We start from the raw sequence: 27113 nt of genomic DNA, 5'->3' as shown, positions 1-27113 counted from the left end.
GTTTTGCATTATTTATTGACAAGAAGGAAAAAAATGAAAGAAGAAAGAAAAAGAAGTGGTGTGAGGGGAAAGAATGAGAAAGACACTTTAGGTATATGAATAATATTTATGTAAATATATTAATAAAATCACATAAATAAATAAAATTTATGAATAGATACGATCAGATGGATGTATTTATAATTTCTCTTTTTGGTGGATGCATTAACCATAAACTTTTGTAGTTGACCATCATATGCTCCTTGTAACTTATTCAAAGCAAATCATGAGTGGATTGGAACTAAAGCCCCGTGATCCTCCCACTAACCAAGCACCCAAATCCCTAAATCCGTGACCCAACATAGCTAAAGTCTAAATCACTGTGCGGGCCGCCCGGTCCAAGCCGGTCGAGACCGGCCCAACATTGGGAAAAGAGCACATATTTTCCAACTAGTCTTGGTCGACGAAAGGCATTTTCACATGGGAGGGATTTGGGGACCCAGATTTATATTCCGATTCCAAATCCAATTCCAACTCCAACCCATTGATCTTCTCCTGAATCAATTTCAATAGGTAGTGAGTGGTAGCATTGGTTTTGATCTTGATTTGTATTCAGAAGAAGCCGTGGGTTCATATACCTTCAAGCTTGGGGACGCATTTTTTCTTTTTTCTGCGATGCCCTGCTACTGAAGAAATCGCATATATATCTTCTCCTTAATCTTCAGAGCTCCATGGGCAAAGGCTTTGCCGCATGAAACTTGTGAACAGGGGATGCAAGTGTCGTGGGAATTTGCTGGAGGAGAAGGTAAATGTTTCGACGTCTCAGATGGTTCATTGGCATGAATCATAGAGCTGCTGCTTCTCCAAAGAGATTGGCCAATGCGAAGCCCAAGCCGCCTCCTGCTATGTTGGAGACTGTACAAGAGATTGCAATCTACATTCATAGGTTCCACAACCTCGACCTTTTTCAGCAAGGGTAAAACATCTTCATTGCTTTTGCTTTTGTTCTAAAACGGCTCCTTTTCTTTTAGTGTTTTTATTTATTTTTTAAATGAGATAGGATTTCAGGTGATTTCTTGTTGTTTTTGCTATGAATTTCAAAACCCAACTCATTTTTAATGGGTTTTGGGTTTTTGGGTTGATCCATTGTTGTTTTTTTTGCCATGATTTTTGAAAACCCAACTTTTCTTTGTATTCAATTCTTTTGCGTGGGTTTGAATTTTGGGTGAATTTTTCATCATTGTTGCTGTTGGAAATCTAGCTTCTTTTTGTTCCTTTCTTTTTAATGGGCTTAGTTTTTTATTGTTTGTTTATTTTCTTTTCCATAATAGATGGTATCAGATTAAGATTACTATGAGGTGGGAGGACGAGGAATTTGAGTTGCCGGGAACTCCGGCAAGAGTTGTTCAGTATGAAGGTACCTTTTTTTGTATTTTGATTTAAGTTGTAATGGGTATTTGTAGCTTAACACTATGTAAGTTGATGAGTTTTGGTTAACAAGTAAAGTTGCATTTGTTAGTATGGTTCATGTGGGATTGAATTGTGCCTTAGTTGATTGTTATTTGTTAGGGAACAGCTATGCTTTCAGAGTTTTATATAGAGTTCAAACTGTTAACTAGCTCAAAAGCATAAGCTTTTAGCCAATGGGCTAACAATGTATGTAACACTCAACACTGCATCACTTCCCTCTTTAATATGGGGGTTTAACAAAGTGAGAATAAACAAATAGATGGGTAATGTGACATTATTATCTTCATTTACCTCCAGAAACACCATGTAAATCAGTTGTCTTGAAACATTAAATGGTTAGGTAATGAGACAATATTGTATAGGGAGCAGACTACCACTTAAGCATGGTAGTTTATGTTTTTAGATGGTTGCCTTTTTATGGCCTTTGATGGATATGAAATGCTACTATATTACTCAATGACTAAAGAAACATCATAATTTCATTTTACAAGTGTGGTTCTGATCAATGCTATAAATATTTAATCCAAGTACCTTAGGTTTGGTTAGATGAATCTTCTTTACCATTAATCACTATGACACCATCTATGTGCAGTGGATGATGGATGGAGTGTTCCAATATTTTAGTTGTTCATTGATTTGGCAAATATTTGGATAAGGAGCACTAAATTTGATTTAGCAAATATTTAGTTCCAATATTTTAAATAAACTTGTTTTATTTAAGATAATCTGTAAGCGTATAACTTCTAGCTTCTTAGGCATTGTTTGTATACTTTGTGTGTACTTTTCGCCGCTTCTAGGCATTGCTAATACAAACTCTTATTTACCTATCAAAAAAATCTGTAAGCCTATAATTATAGCTATTCAAGGAAACCTGGATTTATGAATCTTTGATAGCTTGGATAGATCAAAATTGCAGTTGAAAAATATTTTTGTGAATACTTTGTTTGAATGGTCTGGAAGATTAGTAGGGGATTGAAGGCTTTCATTTATAAATTTTTTTGATGTTTTAGGCTGTACTTAAGGAGTGAAGATATATTTATTTAGTTATTTTTCTTTTCTTTTGTCTTTTTGGTCTCTATACATGGGTTGAGCCTCATTCCCCTAAAATTTTACTTATAAAAGAAACATATGAAAAATGCCATTCAATTTGCAACAAACATGTAAAGCTGATACTTTGAAGATGACATATAAAAACCTATATATCGATGTCATTTATTAATAAATGCATAGTTAGAATTTGGAACTAAGAATCATCGCTAAAAATTCAAAAAAATTATTTTTGTGGATTTTTGGCTGAACCTATATGCATTAAGCTTATATTTTGGTAAATTAAACTTTTAAAAACTATAGGATTCACTGTTTTAAAATGGTATAACATATTTTAAGTCTTTAAATTTTACTATCTTTTCATGAAAATGGTTATGTTACTCTCTACTTCATGTCTCCAATATATATGCATTTCAACTTAAGATACAAGATACATGATAGGGAAAAATAAAAAAAATGATAGATAATATAGTTCTAAGTTAACAACTGCAGTATCAGTATTTGTTAAATTAATCAGCATCCTTTTAAAATCAATATTAATTTAAAAAGAAAATATGAAATTTGAGAGAATAAAGTTGAAACATGATGCCTATTTAATTTTCTTTTAAAAGCAAAACAGTATAAAAATAATATACTAACATGAGAAAATCATAAACTTCAATGGAAGAAAGCAAAAGAAAAATATAACCTTACCTTGTGAATACATGGTTGAGTGTTATTAGTAAATCTACCTTCCAAATTAGTAAACTCTTTTTAAAAAAAAATGAAAAATTGGAAATAAAAAGTAAAACAAAATCTATAAAAAGAAACATGTCTTTTGAGTAGAAATGAGAGAATAGAGAAGCATGCAGAGTTTGAGACACTGATCTGTATTCAAATATGTTAGTAGCAGTTACATGTTAGCGACTGTGAAATGGGTGAAATGATAGGAGAGTTTGGGTAATTGCAAAAGACAGGATAGACATATGAGAGCCACTTTTTTTTGTGAAACTGTTGAAATTAACAACAGGTGGAGGGAGAGTTATTTGGTGTTCCAGAAGTTGAGAGAGCTTGAGAGTAGGAGGAAGAGCTTGTGGAGGGATATTTTAAGATAATGAATTGTTTAATTTGGTAAGGCAATTTTAATCTTCTTTTGGAAAAGTTTATCTGAAAGATTGTAAGAGACTAGGGTCTTGCTGATGCGGCAGTAACTTCCATTTAACTGATTTTTGGAAAGATGTGATCATGTGGTGTAAAAAAAGGGTTTTTATTTGATATTTATAATAAAAATAATTAAATATTGAAAACTCTTCCTGTAAACTTTTCTACAAAAGTATTTCATTTGTGTATGCATCTTTTTTCTATTTATTTTTATTATATAACTTCATTCTTACTATTTAGAGATGCACACATTCATTCATGTATAAATCTTTTTTCTATTTATTTTTATTATGCAGCTTGTTGTATACAAGATGTAGTATGATATACCATATTGGAAAATAGTGGAATGATGCATGATTGGTTTCCATAAGAATGGTTAGCCACACCAAGAATACCAAGAATGAGGGAACTGCTAGCAACACATTTTCAAGAATTGATATGGAAACTATTTTTAGCCTAATTGGTCGCTTTTGGAATTTTTTTCAGTTTTCTTACTAGTAAGGACTCAGTATTAACAGTTGAAGTTCATTTAGTGTTGAAATAAATTATATAGGTTGAATTTTGCTTCTCTAGGAAGTAATCTAGTTGCTTCTTTTGGAAGTTACCCCCTTCTGCAGGGAGCTGGTGTTGAATTCTCTGAAAGCAATGTATAGTGTGTACAATAATTGGGATGTATAAATTTTGCCAAAATTTTTTGGAGTGAATGAAAGTTTAGTCCATTTAAGAGCATGTTTGGAATGCTAAAATAGAGAATGGGAATGAGAAATGCATTCTATTTCCCACCCATTACTGTGTGGATTATTTTTAGAATGAGAATAGGAATGAAAATAACACTTTTATCAAAATAAAATCCTACCCTTACTTTTGATTCCTCTTTTCCACATGTTATCGTGATTTACCTCTATTTCCATCTTTTTTCCGTTCCTAATCCCGTGTACCAGATGCATCCTAAGAGTTATCAGGTTATCTGTTCCTCTCTTTCTCATTAATTTCCTATGTGTTCCTCTCTTTCTCACTAATTTCCACTTTAACTCTTTTTTTCCCCCCCTTGTTCTTCCATCTGAATTCTGCCTAATCATGCTTTTCTCCATTCTACTCACACACTCGAACCAATTTTTCCTTATTGATAACCCTCTTCCACTTAAATTACTTAATTCTCATTATTCTCTTTCAGGCAAATCGTTTTTATTTTTATTTTTATCAAACTCTTTTGGGCAAACCTTGCATTTTTCCTCCTCCTTTTATAGAATTGATGCTTTGTTGGATTTTAAACACATATGGTTTGCATATCCAACCTGCAGCAAGACATAGGAACACCACTACTTACATTCATACCCACCCTTGTTTTTTGTTTTTCTTTTCTTTTGTTTTCCTTTTTCTTCTTTCTCTTTCTTTCTTTCTTTTCCTAAGCTATATGACATATAGGTTAGCTTAACTTAATAAATTAAAGTTATGCTTTGTTTTAATAAACTACTGTTTAATAGTTTAACATGTGAATGGATTTTTCTTATAAATGTAAACTGAGTACGAGCAGTCTATATATTTGTTAAGTTTAATGGGTTATATTTCTTATTTGAATAAGATATAGTATTTGATGGTTGAATTGATTCATGATGTTATAATATTGGTTAATAATCTTTATACACTTACTGTTGCTCACTAGTTTTGCATCCTACAAATCATGTGCTTGTCATCTATGTATGTCATTACATTTGATTCCAAATAATGCATTGCTCTGTTGGCATTTTCCAAAGTTTCATTCAAATTTCCTCTTGTCACTATGAATTTTTTGTTATTTTTCTTGCCAAGTCGAAATCAACAGTGAAAAATTTTATGTTTGTTAAATCTATTAAACTAAGTGCACTAAAAATGTAAAAACATAACTAACAAACAACCAATAAATAAAATAAAGTATTTCAACATTTCATTAAAGGAAAAAACATGACTAATTTTCTCAAAATTAATAAAATACTACATATATTATAAATAATGAAAGATTCTTATTAATAAAAAAAAATAAAATCTCAGTTGGACTTGTGGTAGTAATATGATGATTAGCAGACTGAATATGGAAAATAAATGCGATACATTCTTAAGGGATCCACTCTTAGCTTGGTCTACATTGTTGGTCCAATCCCTAAAAGCTTAAGCTATTGGGAGAAATAGTAGTTTAATTGTATCAGCACTGTGGCTAATAGGTCTCATGTTCAAACCCTCTATCTATTTATTCTCTTGTTTATTTTTTGGTGATTGGTTTTTAGTTTAATATACATTATTGGTTGATTACCTACAAAGCTTAATCTTTTGGGATGATTGATAAGTTTGTCATGGTACCATAGTTTTAGTTTCCCAAGGGCCTCATGTTGAAACCTCTTTATCTATTTGTTTCCTTTGTTGTTTGTTTATGATTGGTTACTATCATTTGATGTGTGAGTTAATGTGTCACAGGGGGAATGCCTTAACTTGATACACGTTATTGGCACACTTAACAACTTGAGCATTTTTAGGGCAAGTATTAAACTTCTAGTTATGCTAGAAGCTTAAGCTTTTAGAAATGAGCAAACACCAACCTGCACAAGGAGTGCAGATGACCAATAATAAACAAACAAATAGGGAATAATAAATCGGGTGATCTGAACTAGAGACCTCTGGAACTGTAGCTTTGATATCCTATTAAACTACTGCTTGCCCAAAATGTCAGCTTTCAGGGAAGGGATTTACAATATATATCAAGTCAAGCCAACACGCTAATCTCAAGATATATATCAAGCTAACACTAACCTAGAAATATCTTATCCAAATGTAACATGGCAATAGACCTAGGTTGGAGTGGATGTTATATAAGGGTACATTGCATAGTTTAGACTTGTTTATTTTTGCTAGATTCTTGCTTTTAGGTAACATATTCAATGTTTTGGAAGTTTTAATTGATGTTTCTTTTAAATGAATGCAAAGCTAAGAATAGTGGTGTCTTTGTTCAAGCTGCAGCTCCTGAATTGGGTCCAGAGGATGCATATGGAGTTTGGAGGATTGATGATACAGACAACAGTTTTTCAACACAACCTTTTCGCATCAGATATGCTAGACAGGATGTTCTTCTATCTCTCATGATCTCTTTCAATCTATCTCTCAGAAAATATGAGGTTCCTCTCTCTCTCTCTCTGGGGGTATGTGTGTGTGTGCGTATGTGCACACACAGGTGTGGGGGGTTTTGTGGGATGAGAAATTGACCATGTTTAAAAAGGAAACAGATATACACTTGAAAGAAATGAAGGATGTCCTTTTCAAGAGCAAATAAACTCAAGACAAAAAAAGAGGAAAAAAAAAAAGGATGAGATCAGCAAAAAAGGAAAAGTGGTATTGGCATATAGTTTCCAGGAAAACCTTCAATATCAGGCTAGGTCCTCTTAGCAAGAATTTGGGCTCAGTGGATGGTCTTTGCACCCAGGAAATAGGGTCCCCAGTGACAAGAGCAAGATTATCTCTTGGAAAAGGTGCTTGTATGTCCATAGGCACCCAAGCCCCTTGCTTTCATGCAATAGCAGCAGCATTGTTGTAGTTTACATCAATATCACAAAGATGTCTGAATGATATAATTGTGTTCTTATGGTATTTTTTTTTTGATAGGAAACGACTAAGGAATAAATTAATAGAAAAAAGAAGTACAAGAGAAGGATGAGGAATCCTCCCACCAAAGAAAACTAGACTACAAGAATACGAAAACAAAGAAATACAATGTAATAACGAACAAACACTCTAGACTAGACCAACCCAAAGGAATTACACGCCACTAGCCAATCAAGTTGTAACACAATAAAGGGAGTCCCCTTAAAGACCTTGGAACAGAAAGCCCAAAGAGAAGCAAAAAAATGAATAGAATCCCAAAGATTCTCTGAATTCCTTACTTTATCCTGAAAGATCCTCACGTTTCTTTCCCTCCACACAACCCAAATTATAGCTATGCACGCAGCTTGCCACGTATGAGAACACCTATGATTTCATTTTCAGGTGTTCTTATAGTATTTGACCTCTGTCTTCAAGAGAACACCTATGAGAAAGCTAGTGATTATCTGTCTCATCTTTGTAGCATATTCCCATTTGTCTTTAGATTGTGATACTGTTGATTTTATGTCTTGTCAACTGATATGATTTTATTTTCAGGGCTTATCAACATCAGCTATTATTTTGAAGTTTGAGCTTATGTATGCTCCCATGTTGGAGAATGGGTTAGTCGTCATAACATATTTTTTGGTATTTTTTTATTAATATAGTTAAGTTAGAAGTTACTATTTTTTCTGTGCCTGCTTGGTAACTTGGACAGTGGTATTAGATATCGAATTGAATTAACATCTTAATGCAAGAATAACAATCATAACACACTGCACAGGTCTGAGTTACAGGCTTCTCTGGATGCATGCCCTGCTTCAGTTCATGAATTTCGGATTCCTCCTAAAGCTCTTCTTGGATTGCATTCATATTGCCCCGTTCATTTTGATTCTTTCCATGCTGTGCTTGTTGATATAAGCATACATATCACTCTGTTGAGAGCTGGTATTCATGCGCCTTCATCGAAGGTACCCAGGTTTGTTACATATTCCAGTTCAAGACGGATAATCTTGTCACAATCACATTCTTGATAAGTCAGCTTTTAGTTTTGATTGCCAATCTATCTTGCATGGACTTGGATATGATGCAATACAGACATCAACACGGAAGTTTTTTTGAAGAAAAAAAGACATGAACCAGTGGGGACATGTCAATTAATGAAGCTAATTGATGTATGTAAGCATCATATCATCCTGTCTCATTAAAAATTTTCGTGTTGTCAATTATAATTTATTTATTTATAGAATGAAATAAAACAGTTTTGTCTCAATCAGTCCACTTTGTTATGTTTCTAATATTTGTCAATTTGTTACCTGGTACAACTCAAAAGATTTATGTAAAGTTCTGCTGAAAGGCATGTCTAATTCTTGTCCTGGTGTTTTGGAGGAGTGTTGTCCTGGCACTATATGTTTGGGAGACAAGGCTCCTATTTAGAAGTCCCTTTGCCTTTTAAGTTCTCATCCAACTATGGTGCAACATTAATTTGTCAAACTAAAATGGTAAATGGAACTATTTCAGCAATTTTCATGCTGTTGAAGATGTTGCTGGAGAGAATCTTAACGGATCAATTCAAGTAAGTTTTTACACAACCAATTCTGTTTTTTTCCCGGACATTTTCATTTGAATTTCTTGGTCACTGTATATTTAAATTGCACACCTGTTTGGATTTTCTGTCATTTTGTTTGTGGTTTCTGTTTTCATGAATAATAGGTGTCTTGCACATCTCCACCATCTCAGAATATTTTATTTCTCTATTAATACTTTATGTGCTTGTATGGAGTGCTTGTTTGAAGAAGTGCATATATCCAGGTAGTAAATGTCAGTGAAGACTAGGTTGAGATTTCTCCATGTTGTTTTCACATTGTACTGTCTGCATAAGCAGTAGGTTCACTGAATAACTTGCAATGTGGTTTTTGATCTCTAAGGCTATGTTTGGTTCCCAAAAAGTACTAAGGAAAGAAAAAAACACAAAGGAAAATGATTTTCTTATATTTGGTTGTGTTATAAAAAATATCAAAGAAAATCAAATGTAATAAAAATTAGTGAAAAACTTGAGCATTTTCAAATTATTTCATTTTGTATTGAAGAATTAAAATGAGTGAAATAAGTTGGAAGTAGAATATAAAAATAATTTATTGACTTTAAATCCATTTTCTATTTTTCTTCATTTTTTCCTTCTTTCTACTTTTCCTCTTTATTTTCTTTTTCTTGTGTTTTCCCCCAAATTTTCTATGAACCAAACATAGTCTAAAGAAATAAGAAACCAAGTTACCCAAGTATTGAATCATAATGGAGGACAAAATTTCTATCTGATTGACTAAGGGACATTGCATCAGCATTGCAAGACCTGCCTTCTTTATGCCATAGATATGATGAGCATTTTTTAATAGCTGTGGTGAACTGAACAGTATGCCATCACTTATCAAAAAAGAAAAAAAGAAAAAAAAAACTGAACTATGCCATCTCCATTAAGAGCATTTTTTGACATCTGTGGTATCTTGGACAGCCTTCTACAATTTGTGTAAAGATTGTATAATGTGTGCATCAATTCCCTTATCTTTTCTCCCCCAAATAATAAAATTCTAAAATTTTACACAATGAACACCAAAAGGCAACTCACATACTCGGGAAGTATACAAAAACCAAGAAGACTGAAAAAAGGAAAAGAAAACCTCTTTTCACTGGTTGATCACCGCCTAAAACATCAATGGAATCTATAAAAGAATAGCTTCCATCTCCTTCTTGATCTTCCAGCCCATTCAAACAAAGAATTCATAAAAACATTTTACAGCTGCTATTCAGATCCCATCAAAGATCCTTCTATTGCAGTTCCTTCCAATAAGAGAAAAAAAAGAAAACCAAAATAAGCATAGTGGGCTGTAAGTTTACTTTCCTTTTCCGCTTCCTCACCACCACCCCTCTGCCAACCTCTCAAGTGGACTTAATTGTTTTAAGAAGCACCAAAGAAATACGAAATGTTGAGAATAATGAAGACCATGAACTATGTGTCATCTAAACGAAGAAGTAAATGGTTGGTTGATTCTTCTGGCTGCTTACACAGACAAAACCGATCAGCTAAAATCCTTTCCTTTTGCATAAGCTGGTCCAAAATATGAATCTTTTTTCCAGATTGCTTCTCATAGAAAGAAACCAAATTTGTAGCGGGTAAGTAAACTTCTTGTTCTATGAACTAACATTGCTGAGCTATGTGATCTAAAGCATTCTGTTAGGTAGCTGCTCGATTTTGTATTTTTTCTTTACCTCTTTTTGTGGCTGCTCTTCAAACTTAGTTCTTTCATGTATCAAATGGTTGAATTTAATAATTGACCAGGGGATGGGTCATGTGGCTGATTTAAAACAGGTCTTTAAAGCATTATTTGCTGCCCGTGACAGACTTCTTGAAGAGCTCCAGAAACTTAGCAAAGAGATTAATCAGACAATTGATTTGACTGATTTCATTTCCAAACTGAATGATACAAAGTTAATTCATACTTCTCTGCAAGCAGATGTAGTTACTACAGATGCTCAACCTTCAGGACAAGTATCAGGCGAGCCACAAAGTGGTCTTGAGGTACTTGCTTGATCTTAGGCAGCAGAGTATTCTTCATCCATTTTTCAAATTTGATGCTTTTATGTCTTTATTTGAACTATGCTTTCTTCTATCCTTGGCCAGAAAGCAAATGGTATTGTCGAATTGCGAAGTGATAGACCACTTAACTCCTTATCTAAGGATGATTTGCTGAACTCTTTCCATTTACTTGGCAATCAAATTTTATATTTATGGAACACATTTCTGAATTTCCACAGGTTTGTTTCTTACTCTATCAGTTGAGATTTTGATTTGGAAGTTTACTTTTCTCAATCTTTATATGCATATGGGTAATGATCAGTGACAACAGAGGAATTGTATGTAAGGTGGCCTTGGTGACTAGCTGACCTTTGCCTTTTGTTTTGGTAATATTTGAGCTTTGCTTTGCATCTCATATTTCTGAACAGTCAAGTTTACAATTTTTATTTTAAAGTTAATCAAACTTTAGAAGTAATCATTTTGTGCCAATTGAAGAATTCTGAAGACGGATTTGTGTGGATATTTAAGGAGAGGGGGGGGGGGGGGGGGGGGGTATGGTCCCTCTCGTGGGAGAGATAGAGAGGGCTTATGAGCGGAGTTGGGACCCACTAAGGGTCTTTGGAATGATCCGTGGTGCATTGGAGGTGACTTTAATTTAGATTTCTAGGGGAGCGAAGTGGTGTAAGTAGGTTTTATGTAGCCATGAGAAGATTTTCAAAAGTCATTGAGGATCTTCAATTGTGAGACCTTCCTTTACATGGGGGGCTCTTTACATGGAGTGGGAATTTAAATAAACAGTCCCGGTCGAGGTTGGATTGGTTGCTAGTTTCAGAGGGGTGGGAAGGCCATTTTAGTGGGGTAATTCAATGTATTTTACCTAGACCTATCTTAGATCATTCATTGATTCTTTTGGATGGGGGTGGTCTGAGACGAGGTGCTACTCTTTTCAGATTCAAAAATATGTGGCTTTAGGAGGAAGGAGTTAAAGATTTAATGAAGAGATGGTGGATGAGGTTTAGTGTTAGGGGTTCTTATAGATTCATTCTGGCAGAGGTATTGAAAATGATGAAATTTAATTTAAAGAGCTGGAACAAAGAGGATTTTGGTAATGTGGCAATTAGAAAGTATTTGGCTCTTTCTTATGTGAGTTTTTGGGATACTAAAGGGAGGATGGGTGCCTTATCCTAAGAGGAGGTGGTTGCTAGAGAGGAATCAAGGGTGAAGTTTCATAAATGGGCTCTTATGGAAGAAATGAGTTGGAGGCAGAAATCAAGGGAGGTTAGGTTAAAAGAAGGTGATAGAAATACTAATTTCTTTCATAAAATGGAGAATACAAACATAAGAAGGAACTTTTTGGTTCAGGTTAAAATTAATGGGGTTTGCCTGACGGAGGAGACCGAGATTAAGGAGGGGATTGTTTGGGCTTTCTAGAATCTCTTGTTAGAGCCAGGGGAGTGGCGCCCCAATATAAGGAATATGAATTTTGGCACGTTAATTGGGTAGGATGCAGCAAAGTTGGAGGAGCCTTTTTTTAAGGAGGAGGTGTTTAATTGGAAAGATCTAATTAGGGACAAAGCTTAAGGCCAAACGGTTTCTTAATGACATTTTAGTAGTTTAATTGGGATTTTGTAAAGGATGAGGTGATGTGTTTTGTTAATGACTTTCATGAGTAGGGTAGACTTGTGAAAATTTTTAGTGTGACTTTTTTGGTTTTGGTTCCAAAGAAAATGAAGGGGGAGACAAAAGATCTTAAAGATTCCAGGCCTATAAGTTTGGTGATTAACATTTATAAGTTATTAGCTAAAGTGTTGGGGAATAGGCTTAAGAAGATGGTGAGCAAAGTGTTCTCTAAATTCCATAATGCTTTTATGGAAGGAAGACAAATTTTAAATGACATGCATATAGTAAATGAGGTAATGGACTCGTTGAAAAGCAATAATTCTTAGGTGTTTTGTAAGTTTTACATTGAGAAGGCCTATGATCATGTTAATTGGGACTTCCTGTTTACAATTTTGGATAAGATAGGGTTTGTTCAAAAGTGGATCAACTAGATTAGATGATGTATTTCAACAGCTAGTTTCTTGGTTCTTGTGAACAACACCTCTTCTAGCTTTTTTCCAAGCTCTAGGGACCCACTTTCACCATACTTGTTTGTTCTAGCCATGGAGGCGGTCAATTGCCTTTTGAGGAAGGTTAGGGATGGTGACTTTTTGTTTGGTTTCAAGGTGAATGGGAGAGATGAATTGGAGGTCTCTCACCTATTGTTTGGCGACAATACTTTGGTGCTCTATGAGGCCTCTTTAGCCCAAATGACTGACTTAAGCTGGCTACTTATGTGGTTTAAAGTCATTTCAAGCTTGAAAATAAATCTAATCAAGAGCAAGCTCATTCCTGTGGGGAGAATGGAGAACTTGGATGGGTTGGCTTTTGAATCAACAACGTTCTATAAGATTTAGGTGCCTCTCATAACCCTTTGGATGCTTGGGATGGGGTGGAAGAGAGGTTTCATAAAAGATTGACAATGTGGAAAAGACATTATATCTCCAAAGGGGGAAGACTCAATCTAATTATGAGCGCTTTATCTAACTTGCCTATCTACTTTATATCATTGTTTGGGATGCCAAAGATAATGTGTTTGAGGTTGCAATAGATTCAAGGGGTCTTCCTTTAGGGTGGTGGGATTTTAGAGAGAAAGTCGCATTTAGTAAACTGGGCTACTATTTTAGACAAGAATAAGGGGCACTTGGGTGTTAGACGTCTTTTCTCTTTCAATAAGGTCCTTCTTTGGAAATGGAGCTAATGTTTTGCAATTGAAGGAGAGATTTTTTGGAAGCAAATTATTAGTGGTAAATATGAGGAGTTTGAAGAGGGTTGGTCTTCTAAGGGAGTGAGAGACAAGTACAAAGTGTTGGAAAGCCATAAGGAGATTGGGGGAGGTAGTCAACAATAGAGTCTCCTTCTCTATGGACAACATGAGGGTACAATCTTGGAAGGATATTTGGTGTGGGGATGAACTCTTGGGTATTTCCTTTCCTTATTTGCCACAGCTAGTTCAAAAGAGTCGTGGGTGGTGAATTTATGGTTCCAATTTGGTGAAAGGGGTGTTTAGACTCTTGGATTCTCTAGGCAGCTAAATGATTGCTAGATCAAGATTGTGGAACATTTCTTTTCAAGGCTGCATGCTAAGATGGTGAATGGGAGAAGACATGGTGGTTTGGTTGGAGACAAAAAGTGGAACTTTCTCCGTTAAGTCTCTCTACTTTGTTCTAGAGCTTGGGAGATAAGAGCCTTTTCCTATAGGGTTTGTTTGGAATGGGTGGGCTCCACCTAATGCGAGTTTTTTTTTTTTTTTTTGCGTGGGAGGCATCTTGGGAAAAGCTTTGACCCTAGATCAGCTTCAAAAGAGGAATTGGATGTTGGCTACTAGATGTTTCCTTTGTAATATCCAGGAGGAGACACTTGACAACATTTTGCTACATTTGTGGCATGTTTTGTTCTCCCTTTTTGGTGTCTCTTGGGTGTTACTTTCCTTAGTAAGAGAGACTTTGCTAGGTTGGCATGGTTCCTTTGTTGGGAGGAAACAGAAAAAAGTGTGGGGAGCAACCCCTTTGTGCTTCTTTTTGACAATTTGGAAGGAGAAAAATAGAAGATCCCTTGATGACGAGGAGTTTTTTTACCAAGGGCGCAAAACTATGTTTCTTTGTAACTTGTCTTGAACCAAGTTGTATATAGCTGAAGGTCCAATGCCCTTATTGACTTCATTGATTGTTTGGGTTCTTGTTTTGGGGGGGTGGGGTTTAGTTTTTAGTTTTTTGTTTTCCCTTGTTCATTTTTAAGTGCCTTATTACAGTTGGTGTATATGTCGTGTGTGCTTTGGTATGCCCTCTTTGGCATTTTATTTATACTATTTCATCTTACCTATCAAAAAAAAATATTTGGTTGCATTATTTTACATAATATTGAACTTATGATTTGGCCTATTGTAGATTTAAAATATGTAAATATCTCCATTATTTATGAGTATCTATATATATTTCTTAACCTTTTACCCAAATTTCCATGTTCTAGTACTAATTTCTTCGATCTTTTTCCTATTGGTATTGATCTGGTTGCAATATCTCTTGGTATTTCCATGTTTTTAGAACAATTTTTCTATTTCTACTTTAGATTCTGCTTTCATCAAAATAATTTAATTTTCTAATAATGTTTGATTTTATGTGTGAATAGTTGGATTCTTTAGTGAAAGGAAAAAAAAATGCTCTTCTAAAGCTTTTATTTGTGGTTTCATCTTTGATTACTTAATGCTTGATTGGAAAAACAGTGTTCTAATTATTGAAATTTCATATCAGTAATATATATATATATATAAGTGTATATATAAAAAGGGGCATCAAAAGAGCATCCCAAAGCGTATAGGAATTATACATTAGTCACCTAAAGTCATAACGAAAAGCAAAGAGCAGCTACAAAAAACAACACTTGACATCACCTAGAGCTTAACCAATCAAAAAAAATGGTTAAAGGTAAAGAACCGCCATCTATAACAGCTTAGTGTAAGACTACAAATTACAAACAAGAGAGATTTTTAGCCTTTAAATCGAAAGCTCCTTATTTCAAAAGCAATTCTATTTCTTTCCTTTCAAACTATCCAAAAGATACATAATGGAGTTGAAATGTTGACATCCAACTGAAATTTATGATGGAAAGTTGATAAATTTATTGATATGAACAAAAGGAGAGAATTCCAAGAAGAACAAGAGATCCTCCATGTTCAGGGAAGAAAAGAGATACCAAGTTTGGCATTGACAAAGACAGGTTATTGACAACCTATGTCATTAATTTTCTCTTCATCAATCAAACAGTATTCTGGAAGAGACCATATTTGTTTGGGTGAAAGATCTTGCATTTTATGAGAAGACCTGGCATCAGTGCATCTAAAACATAGGCAGCTAAAAGTTTGCTTTAAAAATTTGAAGATTTTCGTCAAGATACTAAAATTTCTTCTTATTCTCCTTTCTTTTTGTTTTGTTTTGTTTTTTATAAAGACAATGAGAGCATCGCCAAGAAAAGAATATGCCTGCCTCTAACAACTTATTGGACAATTAACAAAGAATAAGGTTTCTGATAATATCCCACATAAACCCCCTTAAACAAATTTAAAAATGAACAAACATAGCCCACATACTGTTTTACTGTTTACTAATCCTAGGCAATTCTACCCTGTGACTTGATAATTTCCAAATCCTAATCCATTTCTAACCCATACCAGAACCTTCATTCTGTGTTATTACCATGAGAATTTTTGAACATTGGGATGTGTAAGAACAAAGGAATTCAGAATCTTGTGATCTGTTAAATATATTGTTCTTCTATCTTTTAAAGGTTAAATTTTTATTGAGTTGAAGTTATGATCTACGTTATATAGGAGGTATGGACTTTTGGAGTGAGTCACAGATCAAAGTTAAAACCAACTAAAATCAATCTGACTCACAGTGCGCTTTTATTTTTGTGATTTTAATCATATCAGTACCTTTTGTCTGCATGATGGATGAGACCAAACCCTCTTGTGACTTTGAGACCCTCAAACAAAGCATTTAATCTTGCCTTCATGATCTTCAATGACTCCTCCAATATCAACCTTTTTGTGCCTAATAACAAACAAGGCCCTTTGAACTTCATTTCTGCCAAAGATTGTAACCTTCCAGTCTCTGGATCCGATTACTCAATGAATTTAACCTGCTCAATTCTCATGATTATCCAGATGCTAGAGGTTGATTAGCATAGTTCTCCTAGAAACTCTGGTATTGAGAAACTATTTTAGATTGTGATATGAAATTAATTACAAGAGTCTTTTTAATTTTTAGGCAAATCTTCACTACGACACTCTCTACCCTTCTAGTTTTAAAGGCTGAACCATGGGGATTGTGATAAAATGTTAAGAAAAAGATTTCTGTCTGTTCTTGTTTTGAATTTTTGTGTTTAAAATGTTCATATTTCTGTACTTTGTTATGTACCCCTGTAATTATGTAGGTTTTCCTTTTTCACATTATTATATTTAGATTCTGTCTCTCTATGTGTCTCTGTTTTTGAATGGCATCAAAATGAATAACTTCTGCCTTAGGACTTGTAAATTTGTAATATTTGATTTAGTCATTCATTCATTTTTAGGTTATCCAATTCTTTCCCTGTTCATGTTAAAGCTCAAGTTGATAAATGTATAAGAACATATCTAAGCTGTTAATAGGAACTAAGGGAATTATGTTCTAGCAACTACTTAGGCCTCATTTGGGATAGCTCCATCTAATTTGAAAGGGGCAATCCTAATATAATGAAAGTTTAATTAAACATGAAACAACTTCCGCATGGGCTAAAAAAGGACTTCTACAAGAACCAACATTGTTTTGATTAAGCTCTTTTTAAGCCATAAATCCTTTTAGTAAAACTATCCAAACATGTCTGGAAGCTTTTATTGAGCATCAAAAAGAGCTTTTACTTCTTAGAAGTCAATCCAAACAGGGTTGTAGTTCCTCTTACTGGAGAGTGTCATGGTTTTCTAAGGTGCTGCACAAAACAAAGCTCAGTTCCAGATCTGGCATTTATAAAGAGCAAACTCTTGATTGGAGAAAAAGATGTATAGCTCCTTGTAGGAATATGAACTATTTATGTCTAAGATAATGAAATTATTTAGAAAATTGTCTTAAAAGTTTATCATAAAAGAAAAGCCTGCAGGGTTCATAAAAAAGGGAGAAATAGTTGAGCATGTGGATTTTGCACTACATGATTTGTGCTTATTTTTCTGTGCCATTAATTCAAATGCTGATGTTATACTTTGTTCCAGGGCTAACAAAAAAAAGATACTGGAATTTCTGATTGATGCATGGGCGAATGATCGGAGAGCTGAATGGTCAATATGGATGGTATACTCTAAGGTCGAGATGCCTCATCATTATTTAAACAGTGTGATTGATGAGTCTTCCTTCCAGGGTGGCCGTGGAAAAGTTCTCAGTTTGAAGAAGTTGACTGATGATGTAATTATTTCAAATCTCCAATTTGCTTGTTTTATTTATTATTATTTTTTTCCAATCAAAATGTTACTTTTTCTAATCTGTAGGTTAGAACTAAGAATTTTTCGGCCACCACATAACACTTCCAGTTATGAGCACCAATAGATTATTTTTTTGATAGGTAGCACCAATAGATTCTTGAACCCTGAAACTGGAGTATTTTTCTTGTATCCTGTACAGCCTTCCCATACTGCAGCTATGCGTGCGGAGCTTCATCGACGAAGTATTGCACAAATGAAGGTGACTTATTACTATCACACGGAGCATTATCCAATATTCCATATAGATTGGAGCTTATGAACAGACATCTTTTCCATGCAGATCAACAACCAGTCAATTCAAGACATGCACATATTTGGAGATCCTTCCCGTATTCCTATTATAATTGTAGAACGTGTTGTGAATGTGCCACGGCGTACTACCAGTGGAAATTCCTACTTCAGTCAACTGGACCAGAAAGATACACCTAACTTACTCACTGTCCCTCTCTTTAATGCTGTAAACAAGTCATCAGTTGCTAGCCCACAACAAAATGGACGTGTCTTGAAGATTGTTGTCTTTGTACACGGGTTTCAGGTGTGTTCTCTTCTGAATGTTTGCATAAATTTATTTATTTATTTGTTTATAGGAAACTGTACAGGAATCGTGTTAGAAAGAAAGAATTTGTACAAAGAAAAAGGATGAAAAATCCTAGAAAAGGAATTTGCATAGTAAATATAGAAGAGAGATTAAAAAAGTCCAAAGGCAGGAAACCTTTGCCTTCCGACTCCCAAGGAATTAGACTTCCGAAGACCTCAAGGGGGCATGAGATCCTTAATAAGAGGCTCCTCTCCTAGCCAACCTATCAGTTTCATGGTTTGCCTGTAGGCTTCCACCCTAAAAGAGCAATCCAACACCTTACCAGGGTCAGCAATCTTCCACATCTAATGAATGATGTCCAAGACCTTTCCAACTGCTAGCCACCTAAGACAAGATTGTCATTGAATCCTCCTCAACCAGGATATTAGTGACACCTAACTTCTTGTAATTTTTTTATTTTTTTTTTATAGGCAAACATACAAAAAGCATATATTAGAATAGGGCACCTTGAGGCTGACTCAAAAGCATACAGGGAGTATACAAGATGAGCCAAAGGGCACAAAAAGAAGAGGAAATACAAAACCAGCCCTCAACTAGCACCTAGCCAATAAAAAAAACTGAGTAAAGGAAGAGGACCATCATTTACAACCTACTTAGTCCACAACCAAAGGTTACATACAAAAGAATTTTTTTAACCTATGAATCGAAAGCTCCTCATTATCAAAAGCAATCCTGTTTCTTTCCTTCCAAACCGCCCAAAAAATACACAAAGAGGCTGCCTTCCACACCTTTCTACGCTTCTTGCCCAAGTTAAAGCCACACCAACCACTAAGGGTATCTTTAACCGAAAAAGGAAGGACCCAAGTAACACCAAAAAGAGCAAACAATAACTCCCATAACACTCTTGCCCTGAAGCACTGAATAAGAATATGATCAATTGACTCTTCTTCCTCACAGCAAAGGAAGCATGTGTTAGCTAGAAACCGGCCCCTCTTTTGGATTTCCAAGAAGCTTCCCAAGCAAAGAAACACATTTTAGTAGGCACACAAGGACTCCAAATAATACTATTAGGGAACTGAACAACTCTTCTTGAAGCTAGAGTACTATAAAGAGGTTTAACTGAGAAAAACCCATCCTTAGTCTCTTTCCACAGCATTCTATCTTCCAAAAGAGGATTAAGCCTCCTACCCCGGATTGTCAAAAGTAATCTCTCCACCTCCTCCACCTCCCAGTCATTAAAGGGCCTAGAGAAGCTAGGACTCCAAACCCCTTCTTCTCCCGAATGATCCCACAACTCCTCTAACCAAGCCTCTTTATATGATGCAAAGGCATACAAAGAGGGAAAGAGTTACAGAGAGTGAAATTCCCACACCAATTATCTTTCCAAAATTTCACTCTTCTACCATTTCCCACAGAAAAGACCACTTTGTTTTGCAACAGAGCGCCTTCCTTTCTAATGTCCTTCCAAAAGCCTACTCCAAATCCCTCCCTAACATCTCTAGTATACCAACCCCCTTCTTCCTCCCCGAACTTCCTACTAATGATGCGTCTCCAAAGAGTCTCCCTTTCATTCACAAAGCGCCAGTTCCACTTACATAAAAGGGCCTTATTGAGAGTAGACAAACGTCTAACTCCCAAGCCACCTTTCCTTTTGTCCAAACACACGGTATCTCATTTTACTAGATGAGGCTTCTTCTCCAAAGCTCCCCCTCCCCACAAAAAATCCCTTTGAATTTTTTCCAATCTTAAACTAACTACAATAGGTATTCGTAGTAAAGACATCAAGTATATGGGCATACTTGACAAGGTGCTACAAATTAGAGTAATTCTCCTGCCTTTGGAGATAAATTGCCTTTTCTACATGGCAAGCCTTTTCCGAAATCTCTCTTCCACCCCATCCCAAACGGCCACGGACTTGTGATTCGCCCCCAAAGGGATCCCCAAGTAAGAAGTTGGCAGCCTTCCCACTTTGCAACCAACCTCAAGAGCCAAAACCTCCAGATTCTCTACTCTCCCAACTGACAAAATTTTGTTCTTATCCAAATTGATTCTCAAACCTGATATGGCTTCAAACCACATCAACACCTAGCTTAAATAAACCATTTGATCTTGGGATGCATCACAAAAAACTAAAGTATCGTCGGCGAATAGAAAATGAGATACCACAGCCCCGTCTCCACTTCTTCTTTTTATCCTGCAGCTTGAAAGAAACCCCCCTCTCACTGCTCTAAGAATGAGCCTACTAAGGGCCTCCATCCCAATCACAAAAAGATAGGGAGAAAGTGGATCCCCCTTACGCAAACCCCTTGAACTGTTGAAGAAACCCGCTGGAGTGCCATTGATTAAAACAGAAAATGTTGTTGTGGAAATGCACCAGGAAATCTAACTAGTCCACTTCTCCCCGAAACCCATTCTTTGCAATACCAACAACAAGAAATTCCAGTTTAAGTGATCGTAAGCCTTCTCTATATCCAGCTTGCACAACACCTCACTCTCATTTCTCTTCAACATCGAGTCTATTGCCTCATTGGCAATTAGGGCAGTATCAAGAATTTGTCTTTCTTCAACGAAAGCATTTTGAGCTAAAGACACCACCTTTCCCACAACCTTCTTAAGCCTATTAGCTAACACTTTTGCCAACAGTTTATACAACCCCCTTGCCAAACTAATCGGTCTGAAATCTCTAAGGTCCTCCTCACCTGCCTTTTTAGGGACAAGGACCAGGAAAGTAGAATTTAGACTCCTTACGAATCTGCCATGCTCATGGAACTCCTTCAAAAATCCCATAATCTCTTCTTTCGCAAAATCCCAGCTAAATTGCCAAAAGCTGAGAGAAAAACCGTCTAGACCAGGAGCCTTGTCCCTGTTCAGATTTGAGAGGGCAGAGAAGACCTCTTCCTCTGTAAAAGCCTCCTCCAATCTAGCTGCAACCTCACCATCAATCCTATTAAAATCCAACCCTTCCATAGATGGGTGCCATTCACCCGGATCTATCAGAAGGTTCTTGAAGGCTCCAACCACACCCCCCCTTAATTTCCTGCTCTTCTGTTAACCAGGTTCAGTTAATCTTTATCTTAGATAAACAATTTCTCCTTCTATGGGAGTTGGCCATCTTATGAAAGAAACTAGGATTTCTATCACCCTCCCTCAACCACACTTCTCTTGATTTTTGCCTCCAAGAAATCTCCTCCATAAGAGCCCATTTCTCAAAATCCCCCTTTGCTTCCTTTCTAGCTTCCAGCTCCTCCATAGATAAAAGACGCATCTTCTTCTGAGAATCCCAGAAAGCCACTTTGTCCAAGGCCAATCTCTTATTCACTCCCACTTTCCCAAAAACATCCTTGTTCCAAGTTTTTAAGATGGCCTTCAAAGCCTTCAATTTCTCTGCAAGGATGAAACTAAAGGATCCACTGAAACTTAAACCTTGCCACCACCCCTTCAACAGATCCTTGAATCCCTCCTCCTTAAGCCACATGTTTTCAAACCGGAAAGGGACATGCCCCCTTCTCACCCCTCCCCCATCCAATAGGATGGGAAAGTGATTCGACACTGGCCTAGGAAGAGTACTCTGCACCACCCCATTAAAATTGCTCTCCTAGTCCTCCGACACCAAAAAACGATCAAGTCTTGACATGGTTTGACTGTTCAATCCTCCACTCCAGGTAAACGGACCCCCCTGAAGAGGGAGATCCGTCAAGTCCAGGTCATCGATCACCTCCGAGAATCTTCTACACCCTCCCTCCTCTTCTACCCTCATTCGGAAACCTGATCATATTAAAATCTTCTCCAATACACCATGGGTCATTCCAAAGCCCGCGGATGGCCCCTAATTCTTCCCAAAAAAATTCTCTATATCTTCTCAAAGTAGGACCATACACTCCTGAAAAAGTCCATCTGAATTCATCTTCACAATTCTTGAAACGACAAGAAATGGAAAAAAGACCCACCTCCATCCCCATTAGCTCTAACACTCTATTATCCCAGAAAACTACCACCCCTCCAGCTGCACCCTTGGCATTCAAAGCTCCCCACTCCAGAAATCTCCCCACACCTAGGCTTCGCACCACCCCTAAAGACATCTCAGTCATTTTAGTCTCCTAAAGGCAAACTAAATCCACTTTTTGGGATCTAATTAAGGCTTTAATTAATATCCTCTTATTTCTGTCATTCACCCCTCGAACATTCCAAGATAAAATCTTAATCTTCATTTAAAACACAAACCTCTGTCTCCTCCTCTTTTGTCCGACCCTTTCTTTCTGCTCTCTCCATCATAATTAATTGAACATTCTAATTTTTTTACTTCCCGATCAAACCTAGTCAGTCCTAGAGTTCCCTTTTTCTTGCCTTGATCTCTTCTGGTTTTCAATCTTAGCAGCAATTTTAGGATTTCCCCTTCAACGCCTTCTGTCGAAACCCCAACGACTTACTGAACTTCACCAAGCTACTTTCATCCCAATTACTACCAAGAACTTCCCTTTCTTGCATTTCCTCAACAGCATCCAGCTTATTACCCTTAGACTTTTCCTCTTCTGAGTCCATCACCCACGGACTACCATCATTCAACACTGTGCACAACGGAGCTTGAAAACCAACACCTTCAACAGTCTCTTCCAATCCCGAAGGCCCCCTCACCACCAAAGCCTGATCACACCCAGAAGAAGGAGTAGAAGAGAAGAAGTCCCGGACTCCCCCAAAGTTAGCGAGATATGGCTCGTACCTGGATGCCTCGGCTGTCAACGCTTCGTCAGTTATTAGCGCTCTAGCTTTCGTCGGAAGAGCTTATGAAACCCTCCAATCCCCTCCGTGACAGCAGGCGACCCCCGCGACCTTTCTAGCACGAGCACATGAAGCCTCCTCTGTAGCCCTAGCTTCCATCTCCGCTACCTCAAAAAGGGAATGAGCCCTAACTCCATTTATCCCCTCTATCGCATGTCCTAAGCCCATTTTGGACATACCCTCACAGCCCACAAACGGGCCCTTAATGTAAAAGGGCCTCTCTTCACAGCCCGACTGCCAACCTTTTAACATAATAGGCCTTGATTCCACCGGCCTTTGCAACTGGGCTACCTCACAAGCAATCTTATAACTTCCCTCCCCAAACCCGCTTCTAAACTGGGCCTCCCCAAGAACAGGCCAACTTTAAGAAATTCAGGCCCCAAACCAAATCCACCCCCTTTGACCACTTTTCCTGCACCTTGACCCCTATTCCCTAGCCTATCTTCTCCATCAGTCGCCTCCATACCAGGCCCCCTTACAGCGGGGTCAGAGAAGAAAACTATAGCTCCTTTTGAAGAGCTTCCACAGGACGGCTCACCCTGTACTCCAACCTCACCATGGGTTGTGCCTCCTTTTCCAACACTCTTCCTCTACACACGGCACGTGATCCACTCCCTGTTTCTTCTTCATCCTCTGTATCTCCCTTCCCATAAACACTTCCCGCCGGCACCACTTGAGAAAACCAAGGCAGGGTTTCCCACCACAGCTAGACTGAAAAACACCCCGACCCCACCACTAACTGGACGGAGGTAGGTAAATCCCTGCCGACCACCTTCACCAACAATCTAGCCCATTGCAATTCAACCATAAAATCCGTATTTTCATCCATTACAATGAGACCACCACAACCATCACCTATCAATTTAAACACCTCGCGGCTCCATAGATGAAGAGGAAGAGCCACCACTCTCACCCAAGCCTCGTTACCATTGGCTCCATTACAAAAACACCCCACCTTCGGGTGCCATTTTTCCAAAAATAAGACATTGTCTTTCACCCTTCTCTTCCCTCTTAACAAAATACGCTCGGCTTCACTTAACAATTCAAACTCAAAGAGCAAAAGCCCTTTTCCCAAAACAACTATGTTCAACTTTCCTTTGAGGAGCCAAGCGTGACCAGCCCAATATTTCAGAAAATCCAGCTCAGGGGGTGGGGTCGCACCATTTTCCCAACTGCCCACTAAATAGCGATCCAACTGCTCAAGTCTTTCTGGCTTCACCCTCCTTCCCAACTTCAGTCAGACCTTATCTCCTAACCTACCCGTTTTCGATTTTGCTACATCCGCATAGGTCCTTGGTTCTAGTTCCTTTTCCTTCTTTAGCACCTCAATGGATAGAGGATTCTTTAAGCCTCCAGTGGGAACTACCCTAACCGCTCTCAACTTCTCTGCCAAAATATTCCACCCTCCAGACAACCCCTTCCCTTCTGGAAAAATTAAGCAAAAACATTTTGCCTCTAAATCACGAATAGAGCAAAGGAGAAATCTTCCCGCCTCATTTGAACGACGCTCCAACCTGTACTTCCTTCCCTCCTCCTCCCAGACGAGGGACCAGCCTCTATCATCTCTACCTCAGCAGCAAGTCTCAATTCCAGCCAGCAACCTACTGAGACTTACATCCCCAAATCTGATCCAAGATGTTATTCCTTTGCATCTCTCCCAAATGCACCCTCTCAGCTTACCTCCTACTTCATCAATCAAGATTTCAAAAGATTTTGACTCCAGGAAACCAACTTCTTCCACCCCTAGGAACTTCATTCTGGAGAAGGACTATACTTAAGCCCCACCTCTTCTCAACACATTTGCGATAACATTCATATTACTTACACAAGGAGAAAATATGGAGTTCCACCTTTCTTCTTGTAATTTTAAGACCCTTAAGCAAGAATCTTTGCTATAATGGCTAGCCCAAAACCATATATTTATAGATTCTGTCTTGCTTATATAAGATGCATTTGGTTGTACTTTATTTTTTAATTTTTGTTTTAAAATTAAAAAAAAAAATTAAGTTTATGTAACTTGTTTCCACTTTTTTGTTTTTGTAAAATTTGAAAGCAAAAATTAAAAGGACAAGGTATAAGAAATATTTTCATTCCAAAGTTATTTTAAACAAATATTAGTATGGGAAATTAGCACCCAGACTCACCCACATTTCATTTTTCTCTACCAAATGAACACACTTGGTCTCACTTGTGAAGGTTTGAAAATTGCCAAAAATAATGGGAAAATGCAGAAAATCGTTTTTTAAAGTTTATTTTTTGTTATATAATTACCAAACATATTTTTTTTTTTTTGCTTTAAAAAACAAGAATCAAAATTAAAACTACCAAAGGTGTTTGATATTTGATAAAAATAAAAACATAACTGAAAAAAGCATTTGTATTTTTTGCTTTTCAAAATTAGTGAAAACAAAAGTGTATTCAAATGACACCTTAGTTGTTGATAATTTTTCTTTTATCATTTTTAGGGCTTGGAATATCTTTTAGTTGCCTCCTTAGATATACCTTTATGTTAAGAAAACACGTTTTGCTACTGTTTTTAAAAATAGTGAAAATAAAAGTGTATCCAGATGACACCTTAGTTGTTGATGTGTATATATATAATCATTTTCAGGGTTTGGAATATCTTTTAGTTGCCTCCATAGATGTACCTTTATGTTAAGAAAACACACATTTTGCTAGTTTTTAGGTTTAGGTAATTCTCCCCCTAAAAGATAAGACCATGTTCTGAGGTTCTACCTGCTTACATGAATACTTCAAAGTATGTGAAGTGCTTGTGATTGATGTGAACGCGATAAGGGTTTAGGTACAGGATATGTCTTTCAAATTCCTACTGATCAATTATTTACATAAAAGGTGCATCCAACAACAAAGGAAAGAAAAAAAAATGAGGAACAAATTCAAGTTTTGTTCTAAGTAACCTTAGACTTTTGAACATTCTTAGTTATACACTTCAATTTGGTCTAGAGATAGAAAAAAAGAATGGACCAATTGGTTATATTCCATGTCCTAAGATTTGAGGATTAAACAAATTTGACACTTGGACACACTCTAGCCCAATTCCATGCACATGGGTTTCTATTGGTTGTTCATAATGTGTTTTTTGTTGAATTATTTATGTTACCATAGTATACATTGCAGGCCTAAATCCTAACTGCTTCATCTTTTAAGAAAGTTGTAACTTACCATGGTATCAAAGCTAGAGGTCTCGGTACAAGTCTCTACTACTGACCCTATTTATCTATCTATTGCTATTGTTGATTTGTCTCTCCACTAATATTAAGCTCTCTTTTGGTAGCTTAATAATTAGGTTTAGATTCAACCCTAGTGATGCAACTATTCAAATAATTTTATAGAGCAATTAGATGCTTCTATAGTAAAGCAATTAGATTCTTGTATGGTGCTTCAATTGAAAGTATCTATTGAGCTTCATTTGATGGTTGTGGAAGCAATTGAAAGTAGCTTTTTTTCCTAAAATTGGAAATATTGAAGCTATATTAAAAAGTTCTATGGCATTTATCAAAAAAAAAAAAAACATTAAAGTTCTATGGTTTTTATGTTCAATAAGCTTTTTATCAATGCAGCCTAAAGCTTTAAAATTGAACCCTAGTTGATTAGTACGTTTTCTTTTACCATAAACAAAATAATTCATTGCATTGAACCTGATAAGTAGAGTGTATAAAATTAAGAAAAATCCTTATAAAATTTACAAAAGATTGATAAAATAGAAAATATGTCTATGCCTCGAAAAGAGAACAACAAATTCCTCATCTTATACAGGAAACCAAAACAATGTACAACCTAAGGCACTGCATATTTCAAAGGGGTATAGAGTCTTGGACAAAGGACACCTAGTTTATGAGCCCCTTGGCTAAATCATCCACTTC

The 27113-nt window shown here is 36.5% G+C and overlaps 1 protein-coding gene across 4 annotated transcripts in view; it reads left to right on the top strand.

Moving 5' to 3' along the window:
• The first annotated feature begins 249 nt into the window (after positions 1-249).
• Positions 250-27113, top strand: part of LOC100245109 (uncharacterized) — a 31495-nt gene continuing 4631 nt past the window's right edge. Inside the window, exons 1-11 of one of the 4 annotated variants that reach the window (XM_059741364.1) lie at positions 250-955; positions 1311-1396; positions 6625-6779; positions 7798-7862; positions 8024-8218; positions 8761-8815; positions 10604-10813; positions 10916-11049; positions 17649-17838; positions 18055-18114; positions 18196-18450. In XM_059741364.1, coding sequence (XP_059597347.1) covers positions 789-955; positions 1311-1396; positions 6625-6779; positions 7798-7862; positions 8024-8218; positions 8761-8815; positions 10604-10813; positions 10916-11049; positions 17649-17838; positions 18055-18114; positions 18196-18450 — 1572 coding nt within the window. In that variant the 5' untranslated portion in view covers positions 250-788. Of the gene's footprint in view, positions 956-1310; positions 1397-6618; positions 6780-7797; positions 7863-8023; positions 8219-8760; positions 8816-10573; positions 10814-10915; positions 11050-17648; positions 17839-18054; positions 18115-18195; positions 18451-27113 lie in introns of all 4 variants that reach the window. The other 3 variants (XM_010659256.3, XM_010659255.3, XM_010659257.3) reach the window with 3 other exon arrangements.

Source organism: Vitis vinifera, chromosome 12 (genome assembly GCF_030704535.1).
Source record: "Vitis vinifera cultivar Pinot Noir 40024 chromosome 12, ASM3070453v1".
Classification (NCBI taxonomy): Eukaryota; Viridiplantae; Streptophyta; class Magnoliopsida; order Vitales; family Vitaceae; genus Vitis; species Vitis vinifera.
Note: the sequence above shows the minus strand (reverse complement) of the source record. Positions and strands in the feature narration are given on the sequence as shown.